Source organism: Nelumbo lutea, chromosome 2 (assembly GCF_056320005.1).
Source record: "Nelumbo lutea isolate HS-2025 chromosome 2, American lotus-T2T, whole genome shotgun sequence".
Taxonomy (NCBI): Eukaryota; Viridiplantae; Streptophyta; class Magnoliopsida; order Proteales; family Nelumbonaceae; genus Nelumbo; species Nelumbo lutea.
The window spans coordinates 10,121,879-10,139,840 of NC_142685.1; the positions used below are offsets into that span (position 1 = coordinate 10,121,879).

At 36.1% G+C, this 17,962-nt stretch overlaps 1 protein-coding gene across 2 annotated transcripts in view; it reads right to left on the minus strand.

Moving 5' to 3' along the window:
* EMB2771 (E3 ubiquitin ligase) overlaps window positions 1-17,962 on the minus strand; it is an 86,099-nt gene that overhangs the window by 39,975 nt on the left and 28,162 nt on the right. For both annotated transcript variants that reach the window (XM_088970473.1, XM_088970472.1), the window contains 9 exons: window positions 14,627-15,086; window positions 13,485-13,823; window positions 8,663-8,746; window positions 6,640-6,732; window positions 6,476-6,535; window positions 4,595-4,693; window positions 4,293-4,433; window positions 3,221-3,301; window positions 1,127-1,198 (listed from right to left, as the gene is read on the minus strand). In XM_088970473.1, the coding sequence (XP_088826599.1) occupies window positions 1,127-1,198; window positions 3,221-3,301; window positions 4,293-4,433; window positions 4,595-4,693; window positions 6,476-6,535; window positions 6,640-6,732; window positions 8,663-8,746; window positions 13,485-13,823; window positions 14,627-15,086 (1,429 nt within the window). The remainder of the gene's footprint in view (window positions 1-1,126; window positions 1,199-3,220; window positions 3,302-4,292; window positions 4,434-4,594; window positions 4,694-6,475; window positions 6,536-6,639; window positions 6,733-8,662; window positions 8,747-13,484; window positions 13,824-14,626; window positions 15,087-17,962) is intronic.

Consider the following 17,962-nt stretch of genomic DNA (forward strand, 5'->3'; position numbering starts at 1 on the left):
CGCACAAGTGGGACTTGTCATAGGGCAATATGAAACCCTAAAAACTAATCACCTCTGAGAGGGAAGGGGTTCGACCCAACAGTCAAAACCTAGAAACAAACTTAAACACAGTTCGACAACTCAAACCCTAGAAACAAGCTTGAACACAGTTCGGCCCCTACTTCTAGATAGGTCCAACCTATCTCGACTGATTGCAATCTCTGAAACTCAATAAAAAAAAAAAAAAAACTTACTTATGTACTTTGGTTTACTGTCTTCTAGGGTTACCTAAACCCTAACCTTCGTTGCTTCTTCCTGATTACCAACTCTCTACAAGCCGCGGTAAGTCATCAACTGCTGCGAACCTCTCCTGGTAATCTCCAAGATTCAACCACCGAATACTTCTTCAAAGCTTCCAGCCCTAGCTAGTCCTCATGTGGTCGGCTGGACTAGACACACATGAGAAGCCCTAGATAGGCTCTGATACCAAGTAGAAGATCAAGACTGTAATCAGTCTTGAATCCTAATAGGTTTTAGGTTTACAAAACAAAAGAAAGGTGAGAGAAAGAAGAGAGAATAGAAGAGAAACAGGAGAACACAAGTGGTTGAAAGGAGGGACAGTTTCTAACTGATCTGCCGCCGCCACTTTCTTATTATTTATAGGTTATGTTTAGTACATAATGAAAAGGACACATCTGCCCTTAGTACTTACATAATAAATAAAGTAAATAAAAGCTGAAATAAATAACAATTGAATTAACATTAACAAACTAATTCAAACTGACACTACTATAACTGGAACAAATAACTACACATGCTGTCCTACGAACACAGTGGGGACCACTGTAGTGGGGCCCACATCAGTGTTCTCTACATGAGCAATAACCAAATGCTTCATTTTGTGAATATGTATTACTAGTAGGAACAGCATTCAAATGCCAGCCAAAAAAGGACTCGAAGCATCAATACCCAAAGACAAGCAAGAGTTGAAAAATACAATCACGCAGACGTTTCTTTTCTGAACTAGTCAAATACATGATGTAAAATCTGACTGGTCCAATAAAGGTTATAAAATAAATGCAAATCACAAAAGTATAAAAGACAAAGCAAAATTGGACTCTAGAAACATAAATACAATCTTTAGTACCTGAAGAAGTGTTGGTAACTCCAATTCTGGAAAGGAAGATGGATGGCGAGTGGGAATGTGAAAATAAAGAGACTGCAGAAATGTAGTACATTCTTTCAGCATATCAAATTTGCAGGGGAATAAAAATTGATGTTATTGCAAAAAAAAAAAAAAACACTTAAACAAGACAACAACTTTTGTGTTCAATATTTGATTTAATAAGTAATCTTTCACTTATTGCCTTTGAATTGCTTTCATTTTGAGCTAGAAAAAAAAAAACAAAAAAAACAATACCCTAGCCAGTGTTTTAAAAGCGCAAGGCACAAAAAAAAAAGCAAGGGCCAATTTGCGCCTGAGGTGCAAGGCGAGGCGTGCGCCTTTTAAGAAAGGCACAAAATTACAAAAATAAAAAAAAAAGTCAGAAAATTCCAAAAAAAATGCAAAAATTTTAAAAAATATTAAACATAATGTTAATAAAAATATAAACTTAAATTTTAAAATAAATGATTTAAAAAACCTATTATCTAAAATTAAAATACATAAACATAACATGTAAAGTGTATTCAAATGAAAATTTAAAAATAAAAGCAAACATATAAAGCATTTTTAGGATTCGCTTATGGAAAGACATTTGGTTTGGTGGCCGACCTCTAAAGGACTTGTTTCCTTCTCTGTATTTCATTTCCTTGTATAAAAATGAGAGTATCTCAAAATTTTTAACCCCTCCTATCTTGCCTTTGGGTCATAACTGGGATTTTGGGTTTTGAAGGGGATTGAGAGATGAAGTCACTTGTTTGTCAAAGCTTTTGTTGCTTCATGAAAGAGTCTGCTTAGAGCCTTCTAAACCGGATAGAATGGTTTGGTGCCCAATATGCCTCTTTTCTTATTGCTCTTTGTCAGTTTGATGTCAACCGATCCCCCCCCCCCCGGGAAAGTTAACACCCTAGATTACTTGCAAAAGAAGAGGCCTTTTTTGTGTCTTTCCCCAAACTAGTGCACTTTTTGTAAATCTGATGGTGAACCTTGTTATCACTCACTAATCTCCTATTCCTTTGATATATTAGGAATTGGATTTTCTCCTTGTTTGGGTGCAGATGGAACATAATGGAAATTAAGATGCTGTTTGATCTTTACTTTTGTGTGGCCAAAGAGAAGGTGAAGAATAATGTGGAGATGCACCAGAACAGCAAAGAAATAGTGATTCAGACCTTATGGGAAGAAAGAAATACTAGGATCTTCCAAGAGGAGAGAAGCAAACAACAAATTATGGATTGTGTAATGACCAAGGTTTATACATTGGCTTCTAACTTTGGATTTGTTTAGACAATTCTCCTTTGATGATATTTGGAGGAGTTGGTTTCCAATGGCTTCTAGTTCAGTACAGAAGGCTAAAACAAGGTTGATATGGGCACCTCCCATTGAAGGTTTTTTGTAATTAAATTTTGATAGTAGTAGTCAAGGCAACCCAGGCCCTTCTGGCTTCCGGAATTGGAGGGGTTATAAGAGATAAGAAAGGGAATATGGTAGCACTTTATTCAGGAACGGTGAGAATGGAGACTCTATAAAGGATGAACTGTATGCAGTCCTACAAGGTGTTCAGATAGCAAAAGATGAACTTGGAGGACCTGGTGATTAAGGGGACTCCAAGGAGGTGGTGGGCTGGCTAAAAGATCCGGATTGAGTAAATGGTGTTACCAAGATGAAATGAAAAAGTTCATATGGTTAACGCAACAGATGAGTTTGATTATACAATGGATGGGGAGGGCTAATGCATTGGCTGATTCATTAGCTAACCAAGGGGTAATTAGGGATCAGTTGTATTGGGCTCATTTGTAATTCTTGTGCTGCTTTATTTGTTTATTAGTGAGGCTACACCTCATGCCTCCCTTGGGGAAGCTTGTCACAGTGCTTCATTTGGGCATAAGGATAACTAAAGGAAAACCGTCCTTAATAATTTATTTTATAGTTTTTGAGAGGTTTACATTTTTTTTGGAAAAGATGTAATTTTCATTGTTTTAAGAGATTTAGGCCTTTTTAAATTTTTGACAACTTTCAGAAAAGTCAGAAAAAAAAACCTTTATGATTTAATCATATTTCAGTACTACATGCATTTACCTTTGATATTGCAGGCTGCATAGTTCCCCTATATGATGCTGCTAGTCCAAGCATCAGTCCTACCGTTGTGCTCTCATGTTCCTACAAGGTAAGTGGAACATTTGAATTACTAGGAAAGTCTATTAACAAAAACAAAAGAAAAGAAAAAGAAAACACATATTCTATGATATGCAAGCACATTGATTTACTGAGAAAGCCATATGCAATTGGTAATGAGGTACATTAACTGAGAAAAATCAGAAAAGGTCAGTACTAGTAAAGGATGAGTACCAGCTTTCCCATCCCTCATCATCAATTTACTGAACATCAAGTGCACTTTTCTATCTTTTACAAACCTAGGAATGTCCTTTAGTGTCAAATACCATTAATTTGATAGACATGTCCAAGCATTTCTTTTTCATTTGAGAACTGGTTAAGTAACAAAGTGAATTTTCCAATGCTGCAAATAGATATGCTTGTGAGTGAACAATCTCAACAGTAAAAATACCACCAGAGGAGAAACTTTCTGTCAAACCATAGATTTTAGACAAGAATATTTTTTTCATCACTTTAAATTAAAAAAGTGTGCTAATTTTGTTAGATGTTTCCAAATGATGGCATCCTTGTTAAATTGCATAGTTCCACTGTCCTCCAAAACTTGAGTAGCAACTTTACCTGGACACTGTCTGAAAAATCTAACTCCTGACCAACCACTAAACCTCTCAGACATTACAAAGGATAGCAGCCCACTACATCTCCACATGATCTTCCCTCTCACGCTGACAGGACAAGAGTGTTTGATTAAAAAATGGAATACACACATAAGGTGGCAGGACGAAGTTCTTATATCTTCACTGGAAAATCTCAGATGTGTTGATCTTCAAACTCAACTTCAGTGACGTGCCCCAAATTTTGTAGGAGTTAGACTCACCGTATTTTTTGACCAGAAATTAGCTGGGGTTGTGGGATTTGATTGAGAATCTTTTTTTTTTTTTTTTTTTTTTTTGGGGGGGGGGGGGGGGGGGGGGGGGGGGATTGAGAACCTTAAAGTACAATGAGCAAAAGAAAATTAATGATCAATGCAACACTATACCTGGGAATAATACTGATATATATCAGTGACTGTTAAAACACGTAAATGTCCATGCAATCCTAGTGCAAGGAGAAGTCCTGCATGAATAACATTTGGCTCTTCCGGTTTATTATATATTATCCATGTTCTTGACATTTTTCCCTGCAGATACAGATGAAAAATAAGATAACATAGTCCAGTATATACAAACCAAACATGAGAGGGAAAATAGTAGTCAAACATTAGTGCTAAAATGAATAAATATAGACATCTGCAGAGTTGCCAGAAAATTACTGCATGTCATTGGACAACTATGGATTAACCTGAAAAGGAGCCAGCCTTAACCCAGCAGCTACAGCATTGTGAAACTCCGGCCAGGATTTAAGTTCTTGTACATTTCTTATGTTAGGATCTAGATTGACCTGCTCAAAAGAACAAAAAAGTTGCAGCTATCACAATGATACAACTAGTTTTCATAACAAAACAAAAATTAATAAGGCAAAAATGTATACAGGACATATTTTTTCTCTACAGCCCAAGTAAAAAGAAATAAAAAAACATTTTCTCTTTCTTTTTTCTATATATTTTTTTCTTGTCCTTGTATTGTATATTAGAACACCAGGGGTGGGTAAATGTGAATTGGGGAAGATGTAACTTTCCCCAGGCCAGAAAGCACCCAAAAAAAAAAAAACCTTAAAGATTAAACCCTACCCCAAATCAGTGGGCGCTTTCTTATCCTACAGTTTAGCTTATTTATTTATTTTTTTATTTTTTGAATCCATGCCTAGGCAAGGCCTAGGTGGATGCCTAGGTGACTAGGCAGTGGGCACTCCCTTATTGCCTAGCTTTGCCTTGATACCTTGACAATTATGATTCAAAATTTGTTAAAATTAGTTGTATTGTTTAAGATTCAACAAGCAGCAATTATTTAATCCAACAAAGTATTAGTGTTTATGTTCATCTCAACGTCTGCCAATAAGATATCCAAAAATAATAATGGAGTTAACTGCAGATTCAATCAATGTTAAGCCCCAAAATATGCTACAGCATTAGAACCCCTTGGAGCCCATCTCAGATATACCAAGCAGGCTAGCATTAAAGACTTTATTCCATAAGCTGCTTCTTCTTTGGCCCACCTAATGGTATTCCTTAAATAATCATTCATGTTAGAGAGTTGAGCCTCTTCTCTTGGACAATTCAAAAGGCACAACAGCAAGGACATGTATTCAGCTTTATGAGAGTATGCTATTCCAAATGGGCCACGTAACATTCAGGATACACTGTCATCCTGAGGGTAATACATGCAAACAATCCACACCCAACCAGGATTTCGAAGAGATCTAATAGAATTCAGTTTTATCTCTTGATTAAATGTTAAACCAACGGAATGCTAGAGGCTGCCAATGTCAGGACTGAAAGCTATATGATTTCTCTTCAATGTAAAAACTGCTAGAGCATGAATTTTCCTCCTAAAACAAAACCCTTGGTGGATGATCTTCCATAGGGTCACTATACCTGCTGTTCCCAAGAAAGAAGACAAAGCAAGGTTCTGTCTGCAGGATGTAGGTGACAGGCAGAGTAATCATTGTTTATCATCCCAACCAACGTAGATCGGATGGATGATTTAACACCATTTCCTTGACATAGGAGAAATTGCATTAACCTTGCATAATTACATCTTGACATAAATTTCCGTATTGTGGTGCCATACATCCTCTAGAAGAACTTGGCACAAACAAGGTGGGGGTGATGGTCTTTATTTTTTCAAAGGATTCCAAGCCATAAGCCAAAACAATATTTGAAAAGCCATTATCCTTCAATGGTTTCTTTCCTATTTACTTCAAAATGCTCAATTTACTTTCCAATAGAAGATAACCAACTTCAGTCTCCAGATGCTGGAGGGTTGACTGACCAACAGGAAATAAACTTCAAGTCAAGAAAATAAAATCAAAATTCCCTGAACTGAAAGCAACAATCAGATCCTTGCTATTTTCTTTTCTAAATTCAATTGTTAGAACCAACAGATGAATACCTGTAATAAATCAAGTTTAGCAGTAAGAAACCATCTTGAAACTAAATATAAGCATTAAACACTACAAATCATTATACAATGTAAAGGAATTGATAATCTGTACTTATTTTTTTATTTCAGAAGGAACTAATAGTCAATAATTAACAAGTGAAATGACAAAAATAAACCATACAGTTGCATTCTGTTGGGCAGGCAAGCGACCTGCCAAAACAAGCTTTGGTACTACAAGTGCCTACAAAAATTTCAGTAAGATATGTAAGAGAAAAAAAAACGAAAACAAATGAATTGCAAATTCCTACAATGTATTAGATAAGTATGCCCACAAAAAGAATAAACCTCTGTCAAAAGAGTACAGATGGTAGCAAGAGTAAATGCCCCACGGCCAAAAGGAAGAGCTGTGGTCCTTTGAGCAAGCTGCCAGAGCTGAGCCTGTAAGAGAGAGGAAAAAAAGAGGAAACAAAATAAGGCAAAAAAGATACAAGGAACAACTGAACATGTTAGTGTACAGAAGGTAAAAAAAATAGATTATGCAAAAGGTATAATTTTATGGCTCTTGTTTATAGTAAAAATCAAATGCACTGACCTAAATTTTCGTTGATTAGGCAATTATACTACGTTAACTGATTGCTGCATCTCTCTGGGAGATTCTTTCATCTCGTCTAAACTACTGGCAGAGTTAAACTACTGGCAGACCTAGGAATCAAACTGAACAAGCAGTTCAAATTGGAGGATAAAGCTGTTTGCTGGAATACAGTTGCCGAAGGAGAAGAGAAGAAGAAGAAGGAGAGGAAGATTTGAGAATGGCGGCAATGAATCTCTCAGCCGGCCCTACTCTATTATAAATAAGTGTATTACATAATGTTACATAAATAGACTAGAATGCCCCTGATTAGTGATGGGACACCCAGACAAATAAAACACTAAATAAGATTAGGCCCAATAACTAAGGCCCAACAACTAATGACTTAAGACCCAACAAAGATAACCATACATATTAAGACAGCTGAACCAACAAAAGCAATAGTCTGATTAGAGATCTTATAATTCAAGGTCTGAGAAAAACCACTCCTTTATTTATTTACTATTTTTTGAGAAAAAGTAAGGTATTGTATTCTTTCATTAACTTCAAACTGTAACATGTACAAGTATAGCCCTGTACAGTGAACCACTATACAAATATTCATCTAAGCTGTACTTGCCTGCCCTGTTACAAAAACAAAGAAACAGGCTGAAAAAAACTGTTATAAGAGGTATTACAAAACGACTCGGTTGTAACCACCCACAAATGAATAGTCCCTATCACTTTCCTGATGGCATCTTCCACTGACTGATATTTTGACTCAAACAATCTCTGGTTTCATTCTTTCCAAGTGCACCATGCCATGGCCACAGGAATAGAACTCCATAGCAATCTCCCTCTCTTATTAAGACCCCTAATTTTCCAAGATTTCAGGTGGTTCTCCAAACTATCCAGCACCAACTAAGGTTAAACATCTTGCAGAAGTGAATGTTATCATCTACGCATCATCCTCCAGAGGAATGCTATCATTGTAATAGTAGTATATCTTGCCTTTCTACCAGGAATTCACCTCATTTATTTATTTATTTTTCCTGATTGGTTCCACCCGTTCTGTGTATTTGACAATTAATTAGAAAATTATTAAAATGCAAGTATATAAAAGAATGCAAAGCAACTTATGCTTTACAGTGTTCCTTCCACCACCTACACCCTAAACAGCACTTCAATTAAACAAAAAATCTCTTCTGTGGAAAGACCTAAACTGGTTAATAACTATAGCACAATCCATGACTAAACTACCAGCATCAGCACACAGCTGTCAGAAGACCTTTACTTCAAAAATCCCATGCTTCCTTTTTTTTCCAAACACTTCATCAAATGATCGCTGGAACCATACCCATAAAACACCTCCTCTAGCTCCCAAGATAAAGGCCAAGTAAAAATGAGTTCCCTAAAGGAACTGGGAGTTATCCATTAGTAGTCAAACAGGAAAAGGAAAACTCTCGTAGTGGATTTATCCACCTGAATTTAAGAAATAGATGGCCCACTAATTCTTCATCCCTGCTCACATGCTACATATCTTAGGAATATGATATCCTCTATGAAACAGATAAAACCCATTTATTGAAAACAAGACATGGCCAAATAAGTATCAATGAATTTCATACTTCCATCTTATTACAAAACATAGAAGATAAGGGGAAGGCCATAGCGACTATTTAAAAAAAGCAAGCACATTTTCCAACAACCGATTAAAAACAAGCCACAATTTGACAGTCATTAAGACGTTCACCACAAACAATGAATGAAGCATAAAACCAAGGGGAAAATGGCTTGTACCTGTTGGTTATCCTGATCAGAAGCACTAGGATTCACAGACGTTTGAACTACCACAGGTCTTGCAGAGCACAAAAGGCGCCTAACCTAGAATAAACAAAAGCATCCATTGATAAGAAAGATGTGTGTTGATATTCACAATGAAACCAGTTAAGATAAATCAACACTGCAACAATGATTGTACTAAAACATTTATGCTCTCAAACTTGGGCTGTATGTTTATACTAAATCTTAATTACACCATTTAAGACGCTAACAGGTTGAGGTCTTATTCACAGAACTACTACTAAAGCAATTAGAATCACATTCTAGAGTATGAACACTATGAAACCACTTAAAACAAATCAATACTGCAAAACTGATTGTACTGAATCATTTACGTTCTAAAACTTGGGCTGTTGGAATACTCCAACATGTTTGTACTATCTCTTAATTACATCATTTAATAAAATCCTTTCTTTATTGATCAAAAAAAGGACTGCCAAAATTGACAAATACAGTCTTTTTTGGAAAAAAGAAGCTAACAGGTTTAAGTGTTTCAAACAAAATAACATGTCCAGTGGTTCACCTACATAAGAGTATCAAGTGGGGTATTTTTGTAATTATTTATATATTGAAGCCCTTTAGCAGAGATAAGGTTTGCTGAGCTGGGGAAAGATGGGGTGGGGATAGACACCCCATTAGTTCTTGTCTGTTTCTCTTGTTTCTTCCTTCTGTGTCTGTATGTGTGTGTGCGCACATCTATGTGTGAAGGTTTTATGCTTCAGGTTTGGACCTACAATTTCTGACTCCATGGGTTAACACAATACCAAAGCTAGCATGGGCTAATACTGCACCACTAATACAGTAAGCAACGATGTGTAAATAAGGATAAATCATGATAGCTTTGTATGTATCTTGCCTGCAAGATAATGATGAATTGGCAAAAGTGCTCAAACCAAGTTTTCTGGCCATAAGAAACTTCTTCAGCATTCCTTTTGATGTGGGCAAACAAGCAAGATATATTCAGTCCATCACGTGAACAACAATAAGCACAGCAAAAAAAAGCTAAAAACAACAAAAATAAACTGGATTTTCATATATTTTAGCACTGAACCTGGAGTAGAACTCCTAGAACTGTTCTGCTACAGTTGCAATGGCATCAAGCTAGCCTCTCACGCAGACACACAGTGATAGAGGGATTGGAAGGCACAAAATGAGTTGACACCTCAAAACCCACAATCCCAATACTTGAAAACCCTAACTGGGGTCTTAAATAAAAGCGAGAGAACAAAAATACACCACAAAGACAGCCCCCTTCTCTTTTATGAGATTTATATGGCTTGCTGAAGTCTGGAGAAACCAACTAAAACATTTACACATAAGCCCCTAGAATGTCCCCTGTTCACAAGCAGCCCCTTAAGAACAAAAAGTAACATAAAACAACCTCCAGTAAAAAACAACTTTAATTACAAAAACACCCAACAGACATAAAACCAACAGAGGTGCACCCAACTGCCCCTAACCAGAATTTAAATTATAAAATGATGAAAATACCGCTAAACCCAAACTGACTACAAAGTTACCCAAAACAACTATTTCGGATCCTACTACAAAAACAAATAAATTCAAAATATATTTAAGTTTCACTCTTTTTTTCCTTCTTTTTATTCTTCTTTCCTCTTTTTCTGGGTTCATCATTCCACCAGCTTAAAAAGAGCTCGATTCCATGTGAGCAATAGATTTAGTAGGTTACACATATCTTTGTCCATAATATGTTATGGATAGCTATCTGATCTTCAATAGATGTAGTATCATAGTCCTCAAAACCCAAACTCCCAATACTTGGAAACCCTAGTTGAGGTTGAGCTATAGCTCAAATGAAAGAGAAAGAACCAAAAGACCCCACCGAAACAGCCCCCATCTCGTTTATAAGACTCAATAACTTACGGAGAAGCCAAATAAATACCTTGAACATAAGCCCCTAAAATCCCCCCGCCCTTCATGGGCAGACCTTTAAGAACAAAAGTAACTTAAAACACCCCCCAACGAACAACAAAGCTACCCAAAACAACTGTTTCAAATGCACTTGACTAGAATTTTAACTATAAAATGACGAAAATACCCCTGGGCCCAAACTCACTACAAAGCTACCCAAAACTAGGGGTGGCCACAAGCCAAGCTCGAGCCCTGTGAAACTCGGCTCGTGAGGCTCGTGAACCTGGTATAATAAATATATATGTATATATATACATATAAATATATAGTAAATAATTTATATTCTATATAATAATATAGTATATATAATATTTTTATTTTTATGTATAATAATAAATAATTAAATAACTTTTATAATTCTTATTTTTTTGTATGTAGAATAAAAACATTTTTATATGTATATTTTTATTTTTTATAATGTATAATAATAAATAACTTTTATAATTCTTAGTTTTTTGTATGCAAAATAAAAAAATACTTTTTATATGTATATTTTTTATTTTTTAGAAAAAAAAACTTGGCTTGCAGTCAAGCTTGAGCTGAGCCATGCTCAAACTTGCGAACTTTGAACCAAGCCAAGCTCAAGCTCAAGTCTCTAGCTCGAATCGAGCTCGAGCTTGAGCCTAACACAGTTTCAGCGAGCCGAGCTCGAATAGCCAAGTATTCGACTGGGCTTGGCTCGAATCCACCCCTACCCAAAACAAGTACTTTGAACACAAAAACAAACAAATTCAGAATATATTTACATTTCTCTCTTTTTTTTGCTTTTTTTTCTTTCTATTGTCTTCTTCCTTGTCTTGGACTCATCACCTTTAAATTGAAGGACCTTGGGCCATTGACATATTCGCTTGGAAATTCTTATCTTACTTTGAAGTTATTTTGTAAATCAACAAAAATATATATAGGTGACCTGATCAAGTTTTCTCACTTAATAAATAAGAAGCATGTAGAAATTCCCTTAAAACATAATGTAAAATATTACAAAGATGACAATTAACCTCTATAGAATGCTATTCTGAACAAGCAACTTGTAGGCAGTCTTGTTTACACTACCTCTCGGTTACAGTTCAGTAAAGATTGTTCTTTCCATCCTCTTCCATCCAGCTTAGGGCATATGTTGATGATAGTCTTTTCCTAAAGCTGAAGATCATGCTATGCCATCAGCCTGTAGTAACATTATTTGGGGGTCTACCTCACAATCTCGGTACTACAGTTTAGATCCTCCTCCTTTATATGTTGATAAACGAGTACTGTTCACATTGCCTCAAATCTAGTGTTCCACAAAGACACCAAACATATCGAGGTTGATTGCCACTTAGTTTGGGACTAGTCTCTTGCAAATACAATCACTCTTCCTCAAATATTGTATACATCAAAAGCACAACAGATAACCTGATACCCCAAAGTTACTTTTCCATAGTGATTAAGCATACTTCAAATATCCCTCCACACTTCAGTTTGAATGAGAACCATTAAAGTTGGCAAAACCATACCTTCTACGTAGGTCTACAATCACTCTTCCTCAAATATTATATACATCAAAAGCACAGATAGATAAACCAGATACTCCCAAAATTGCTTTTCCATAGTGATTAAGCACACTTCAAATATTCCTCCACACTTCAGTTTGAATAACAACCATCAGAGTAGGCAAAACTATACCTTCTAGGTAGGTCTATCATCTAGCACACCTCATCTAGTCCAACTAATATCAAATAAATAATGAAGCAGATCCAAGGTCCAATAGACTCACTATGAACCTTGGGTCTAAATTCCAACACCTAGTACTAATTGGGTCCATTCCAATGCATCCAAAAAAAGATCTAAACCAATTCAATATGTATATCTATAGTATATAATATCTATATTCATGTCTATACATATATAGAACATCTATATTAAATACTAACATAAAAAAGGCCATTACCCACATTACCCAATGTTGGTGAACTGAATACAGGTCTAACCTTTGGAATTCTTTTGGAGAAAGTCATCATTCCCAGACTCAAACCCGCATTCTCATACTTATCTTGAGATTTTACCACTAGAACAAGCAATGGCTCCATTATATATAAAACATAACATCACCATCATCATCAAAGCTTTGTCCTAACTATAAGGGATTGACTACATGAATCCTGTTTTCCATTCCATTCTGTTCAGTGCCATATCCATTTTTAAATTATGAGTGCTTAAATCATTTCTCACTACAACTCATGTCCCTTTGGTCGGCTCCTAGCGTTTTTAGCCCCTTCAATTTGCAATAAATATATTACATAACATAATAAATAATATATAATTTATGCATGTGATATTTCAGTTTGGGGTCTAACCCAATCTAGAAACCTGCTTGTCAATAGGCCTACCTATTAGGCATTTCCACCTACAAAGAGCTGGGGGACTAACAGTATTAACTTGTAAGAAAATGCCCAATGAACATTAGAATTCTCTGCTGGTATGAGAGCCTTCTACACCTTAACTCCCACAAATCAGCTTCCACTGTCACAGGTTATGTAGCTGATAATCAACCCTTTTCAGATAACCATTTGTTTCCCTCCAACAAGATCTCATTTATAACAGCCCAAGAATTCCAGCAGAGGTACTGATCAAAAAACAGGATCCTAGCAGAGGCTTATGATTATATACCACAAAGTCAGAAAAAAAAAAGAAGAAGAAACACCATCTTTATCTTTCTTTTTTCAGTTTGACAGGTCTGGATCAGTGAAAACAACAACTAGGATCTGGTAATGAACTGCATAAGCAAACATAAAATTAACAATTCAGATTTGGCAGATTAGGTTCATTTCTACTTTAAACTATCCATTCAATAAAGAGAACAAATACCAACCTCATTTAATCTTAGATCACGACCATACCGTAACTGTGTGCTGGAATTAAAGATATGTTCCATGCCATCAGTTGTAGATCCATCTATGGAATCTGTATCTTCAATCTTAATGCCATCCAACCCCATTGTATCAGAAACTGAGGAAGGTATTGTCACTGGATGCAAATGTTGCATGTAAGGAGTAGATATAGAGATTAAATTTGAAGTTGTTTGGGATTCAATCCCCTTAGATTTGCTCAACTGTTCCAAACATGATAATGCCAAATCTTCTCGACCAATAAGAACATATGCAGCTGCAGGCCAATCTGTGGGAGGAGATTCTCTGCAGTTGTCCAATGCCTATATTTGGTGGAAGAAACACTGTTTTAATAACCAAATCATAGGATGAACCTAATGATAATGCTGTTGTTACCCATCTCATACACCCAAAAAATAAATCACCAATAATGACATATCTAGTACACATATGATACCCAATACCTGTACATGCCCAGCAATAACAGTGTCAGATATTATGCACACCCAATCCCAAACATAGCATAAAACTTTTTTAAATCTGTAAAAGAAGTTTTTTTTTTAATGATTAAGTAAATCGGTTTACTTTAACAAAGAAAACGATAAAGAACCAGTATATGTAACAAATCTTACTAAATTTAGCAAGATGCAACTACTGAGAAATGACACAAACTTCAAAAACTGAATGGAAAAGCATAATGTAATTTATAAGCATAACAAATGGGATGCCTCTAACAAGTACCAATATATGTGTATAGGACCTTAGGAAATGGAGAAGCATATCCCTATTTTCTATAACCATGTCAGTGTTGGTGTCCATATCTGGGCATGAAAGGTGCACATACATAAAGTATACAATGTTTCAACTTGTCCCTGAAACAGCCTAGAAAAAGATTGTTAAAGTATCTGATCCTCAACTTTTCAGCCTGCTAGATCTGGATGGGAAGAACTGAATGGTGGTAAAAAGTAAAATGTGCATTAGAATGCAACATGATATTGCTAAATTATACTAGGGGTAAACCAGAAAGCACATGGTGTTTCCTCACTTCTTGATATTGCTATATTATACTAGGGATCCTCAAAATGCTTTCATACAAGCACTTCGATGTAGTGAGAAAATAACTTACATGTCGCAAAGGAAGAGATACACCAGCAGGCAGTAAATCTAATTGTTGGAGTCCAAACCCTTCTGCAACCATTGCTAAGACAGTAAGCTCTTCAGGAGAGCGGGATGATCCTGTGGCAATGTTACAATAGACACCTGAAGAAAGCTTCTTGCCTAGCCTTTCCGCACCTAATAATAGACTATAGAATGATATGATCTTTCGTGCCCAGCTCACCACATAACTTCCTTCTTTACAAATTAGAGATGGGAGGTCATTGATATTGGCCATATGACAACCATATCGCAAACATATATCCAGCCATTTAAATAAAGATGGTGGAGTTCTAGGAGAAGAACAGGTACTGCAGGTTCCAAATTTCTTTGAAAGATGGGGAAAATCCCGAAGGTAATAGTCAATATAGCTTTCCTCTCCAAGAGAAGCAACAATATTACATAATAGAACCACCAGAAGTCCTAAGTCCCTGCAAGAAGGAATGAAGCAATATTGAGCTCATAATATGTCAAGCACCCAATGCAAATAAGCAAATTATGAGATATTATAGAAGAAAACAAGGTAAAGCAGCAATTGGTATTTCAATCATCAGAGAAGCAAAAACATAAGAAGAGGTGCAATGACAAAACAGATAAGTTAATACTGAACAGTAGTACATGCCCCTAGAAACCATGCTGCAAGTAATGAGATACCATAAATTAATCATCAGAAACTAATCAAAAAAATAATTATGGAAGCATATTAACATTAAATAAAAATGTGCTTGAGCATTGAGAGAAGGTAAAGAAGGTATAGAATATAAAGAAGGGGAAATTTTTAATAACTGAAATAAAAGCATAAAAAAGGTGACTCGTACAGGATAGCTATATACCTGTATGTAGAGAAAAGCTCAACAAAAGGAATCATTGCTACCCCTTATGCATACCATCTATTCATAGGCTAAATCCTCTGAAGAAAACCACTCTTTCGACTTACAGTTTGACATTATGATCAGAAGAATCTTCTTAGGTAGTTAGGCCTAAAAGCAACAGCCACTGGCGCCAGCAAGGTTGCAATTTCAGAGAAATTTCATTCATCCTTTAATCCACATAGAACAACAAGAAGAAGAGGGACAACAAGAGAGATTCAATGTGGTTCAGCTCATTAGTGAGCATCCAAGGGATGGAGCTGAAAACATGAACTATTTCAGAAAAGCGAAGATACAATGGAACTTTATATAGAATAGGATATGGTGCACCATCTTACAAACATTTGGTGGGTACTGAAATTAGTAAATGTTGTAAAAGAAAGGGAAAAATGAAGAGAATTATCTGGTGCATAGTCCAGCAAATCCTCTGTTCTGTTTCAGTCTTGAGACAGCTTTCTCTATCATTAGAATCCAAAAATGCCCCCTACCTATGCTACATCAGCAGCATACATCTCTACACCACTCAAGCTCAAGTTGACCAATCTTGAGCTTACAAAGTAAAAGTTGAAACAAACAATGGGTACTGACTAACCAAAGATAGAGGAGCATGATCAATTTGATCAAGCCTACAACACAAACAAATGCACAAAGAGATGCCACGGATAGTCAGTCTTGCACTGAATGAACAACATGCCAAAGGCTAATGAAAAGGCCTTACCAATAGCAAACCATCATATGAAAATTGATGATATCATATGTAGAGGCATGGACTCAACTGAGGCAAAGGTCAGACCTTTGAAGGTCTGAGAAAATGGTGTGATGAGGAACTAGTGAGGAAAATGGAGAAAGGAGCAGAAGATGGCAGGACCCTTGGAGGGGCTGCACTATGTACTTTCCGACAAAAGATCAAGCCACATGCCCACAGTAGTTAGTAGAGGAGAAGAGAGTTCGTGTACACCCTGTTGAGGATCCTTTCTTATTTATTTTTATTTTCCTTTTCCTTTAAATGGGAGATTTTTTTTCTAGAAATTTCCAATAATTTGTCGGGGTGGGCGGCTGTTTGCCACTTGCACTTGTTTAACTCAAGGTCAGGATATGTTTGTTGTTTTGTGACCCTGGTCAGACCGGGCCAACTTGGTTTGGGTCCAAGTTGGGTTAACCGGATCTTTTCCCTTTTAAATGCCTATGCCCATATACCAGAATCACCAGCTAGATCAGATCTAGAGATACCAAAGTAATCAGATCACAGGAAAGGCAGCAGAGGTCGTGTATCAAAACAAAAAATTTACCCTATAACCTATAACAAGGCCAATGAAAGTAATGAATAAAGGATAGACACTAAGGATGCCATTCCATGGAAAGAAAAAGCATCATATTTCAGAAAAATATGTAATATGAAAGCACAAATAGCTGATACAAAGTGCTTAGCAAACTACTTTATAACAATATCAATGAAATCTACACAAAATGACAAAAAAACACATCATAGAAAATACAAACAAAAAAGAATATGTTTGACAAATTGAGGCACCAATTTTTTTCTCAGTAAAGGTAAACTATAGCATTGTATTGGTGATTCTACTGTGACCATATACAAGTATGGGTCATATATAGTGAGAACTTAGAAACTACACACAATCAACATATTCCCCAATGAAAGCTGATGGTGCTATGTTAAGTACAAGAGATAGTATTATAACAAAAGTTGGCGAGAACATTTTAGATATGTGGAGTAAGGGCAGCCCATTGAACAAGGTTCCCACCAATGTGGGGTCTGGGGAGGGACAGACGCAGCCTTAGTGCCTTACCCCTGCAGACACAGAGAGGCTGTTTTCAAGATTTCAACCCTGATCACCTAGGTCGCAATGGAGCAACCCAACTGTTGCACCAAGGCCCACCCTCATTTTAGATACGTGGGGTATTACCTTCAAAATAAATTATTTTTGATACATGGAGTAGCAGTTTTATTGCCCACCTAATGGACATGATTGCCACTTTGAGCTTGCTCAAAATTCTTTTCAAACATGAAGTTAAATCTTAATTTTTGTTGTATGATAAATTATTTGGTTGATCTATTAAAACCATTTGCACTTTCTATGAGTTTAAATTTTACTTGAATTCACTCTACCATGCAGTTTTGATAATTTGGAACAAGATAAATAATTTAAAAGGGTCTACCTATGCATCTTTTATCATTGCATAAAATAGCATTCTGTAGTGTATTTCACAATTGTTCCATCAGGTTTATAATTTCAAAATATTTACATACGATGTTTCCAATATTTGGAGGACCAATATTTCCACTGACACCAACATTTTAAACCTTGGCTATGATCAAAACAACCACGACGTGGAATCTCATAGAACTGTTTATGGGCTGCCAAACAAGAGCAGAAGGTAGAAAAAGCACAAGGTTTCCAAGGCACCAAAATCAACCT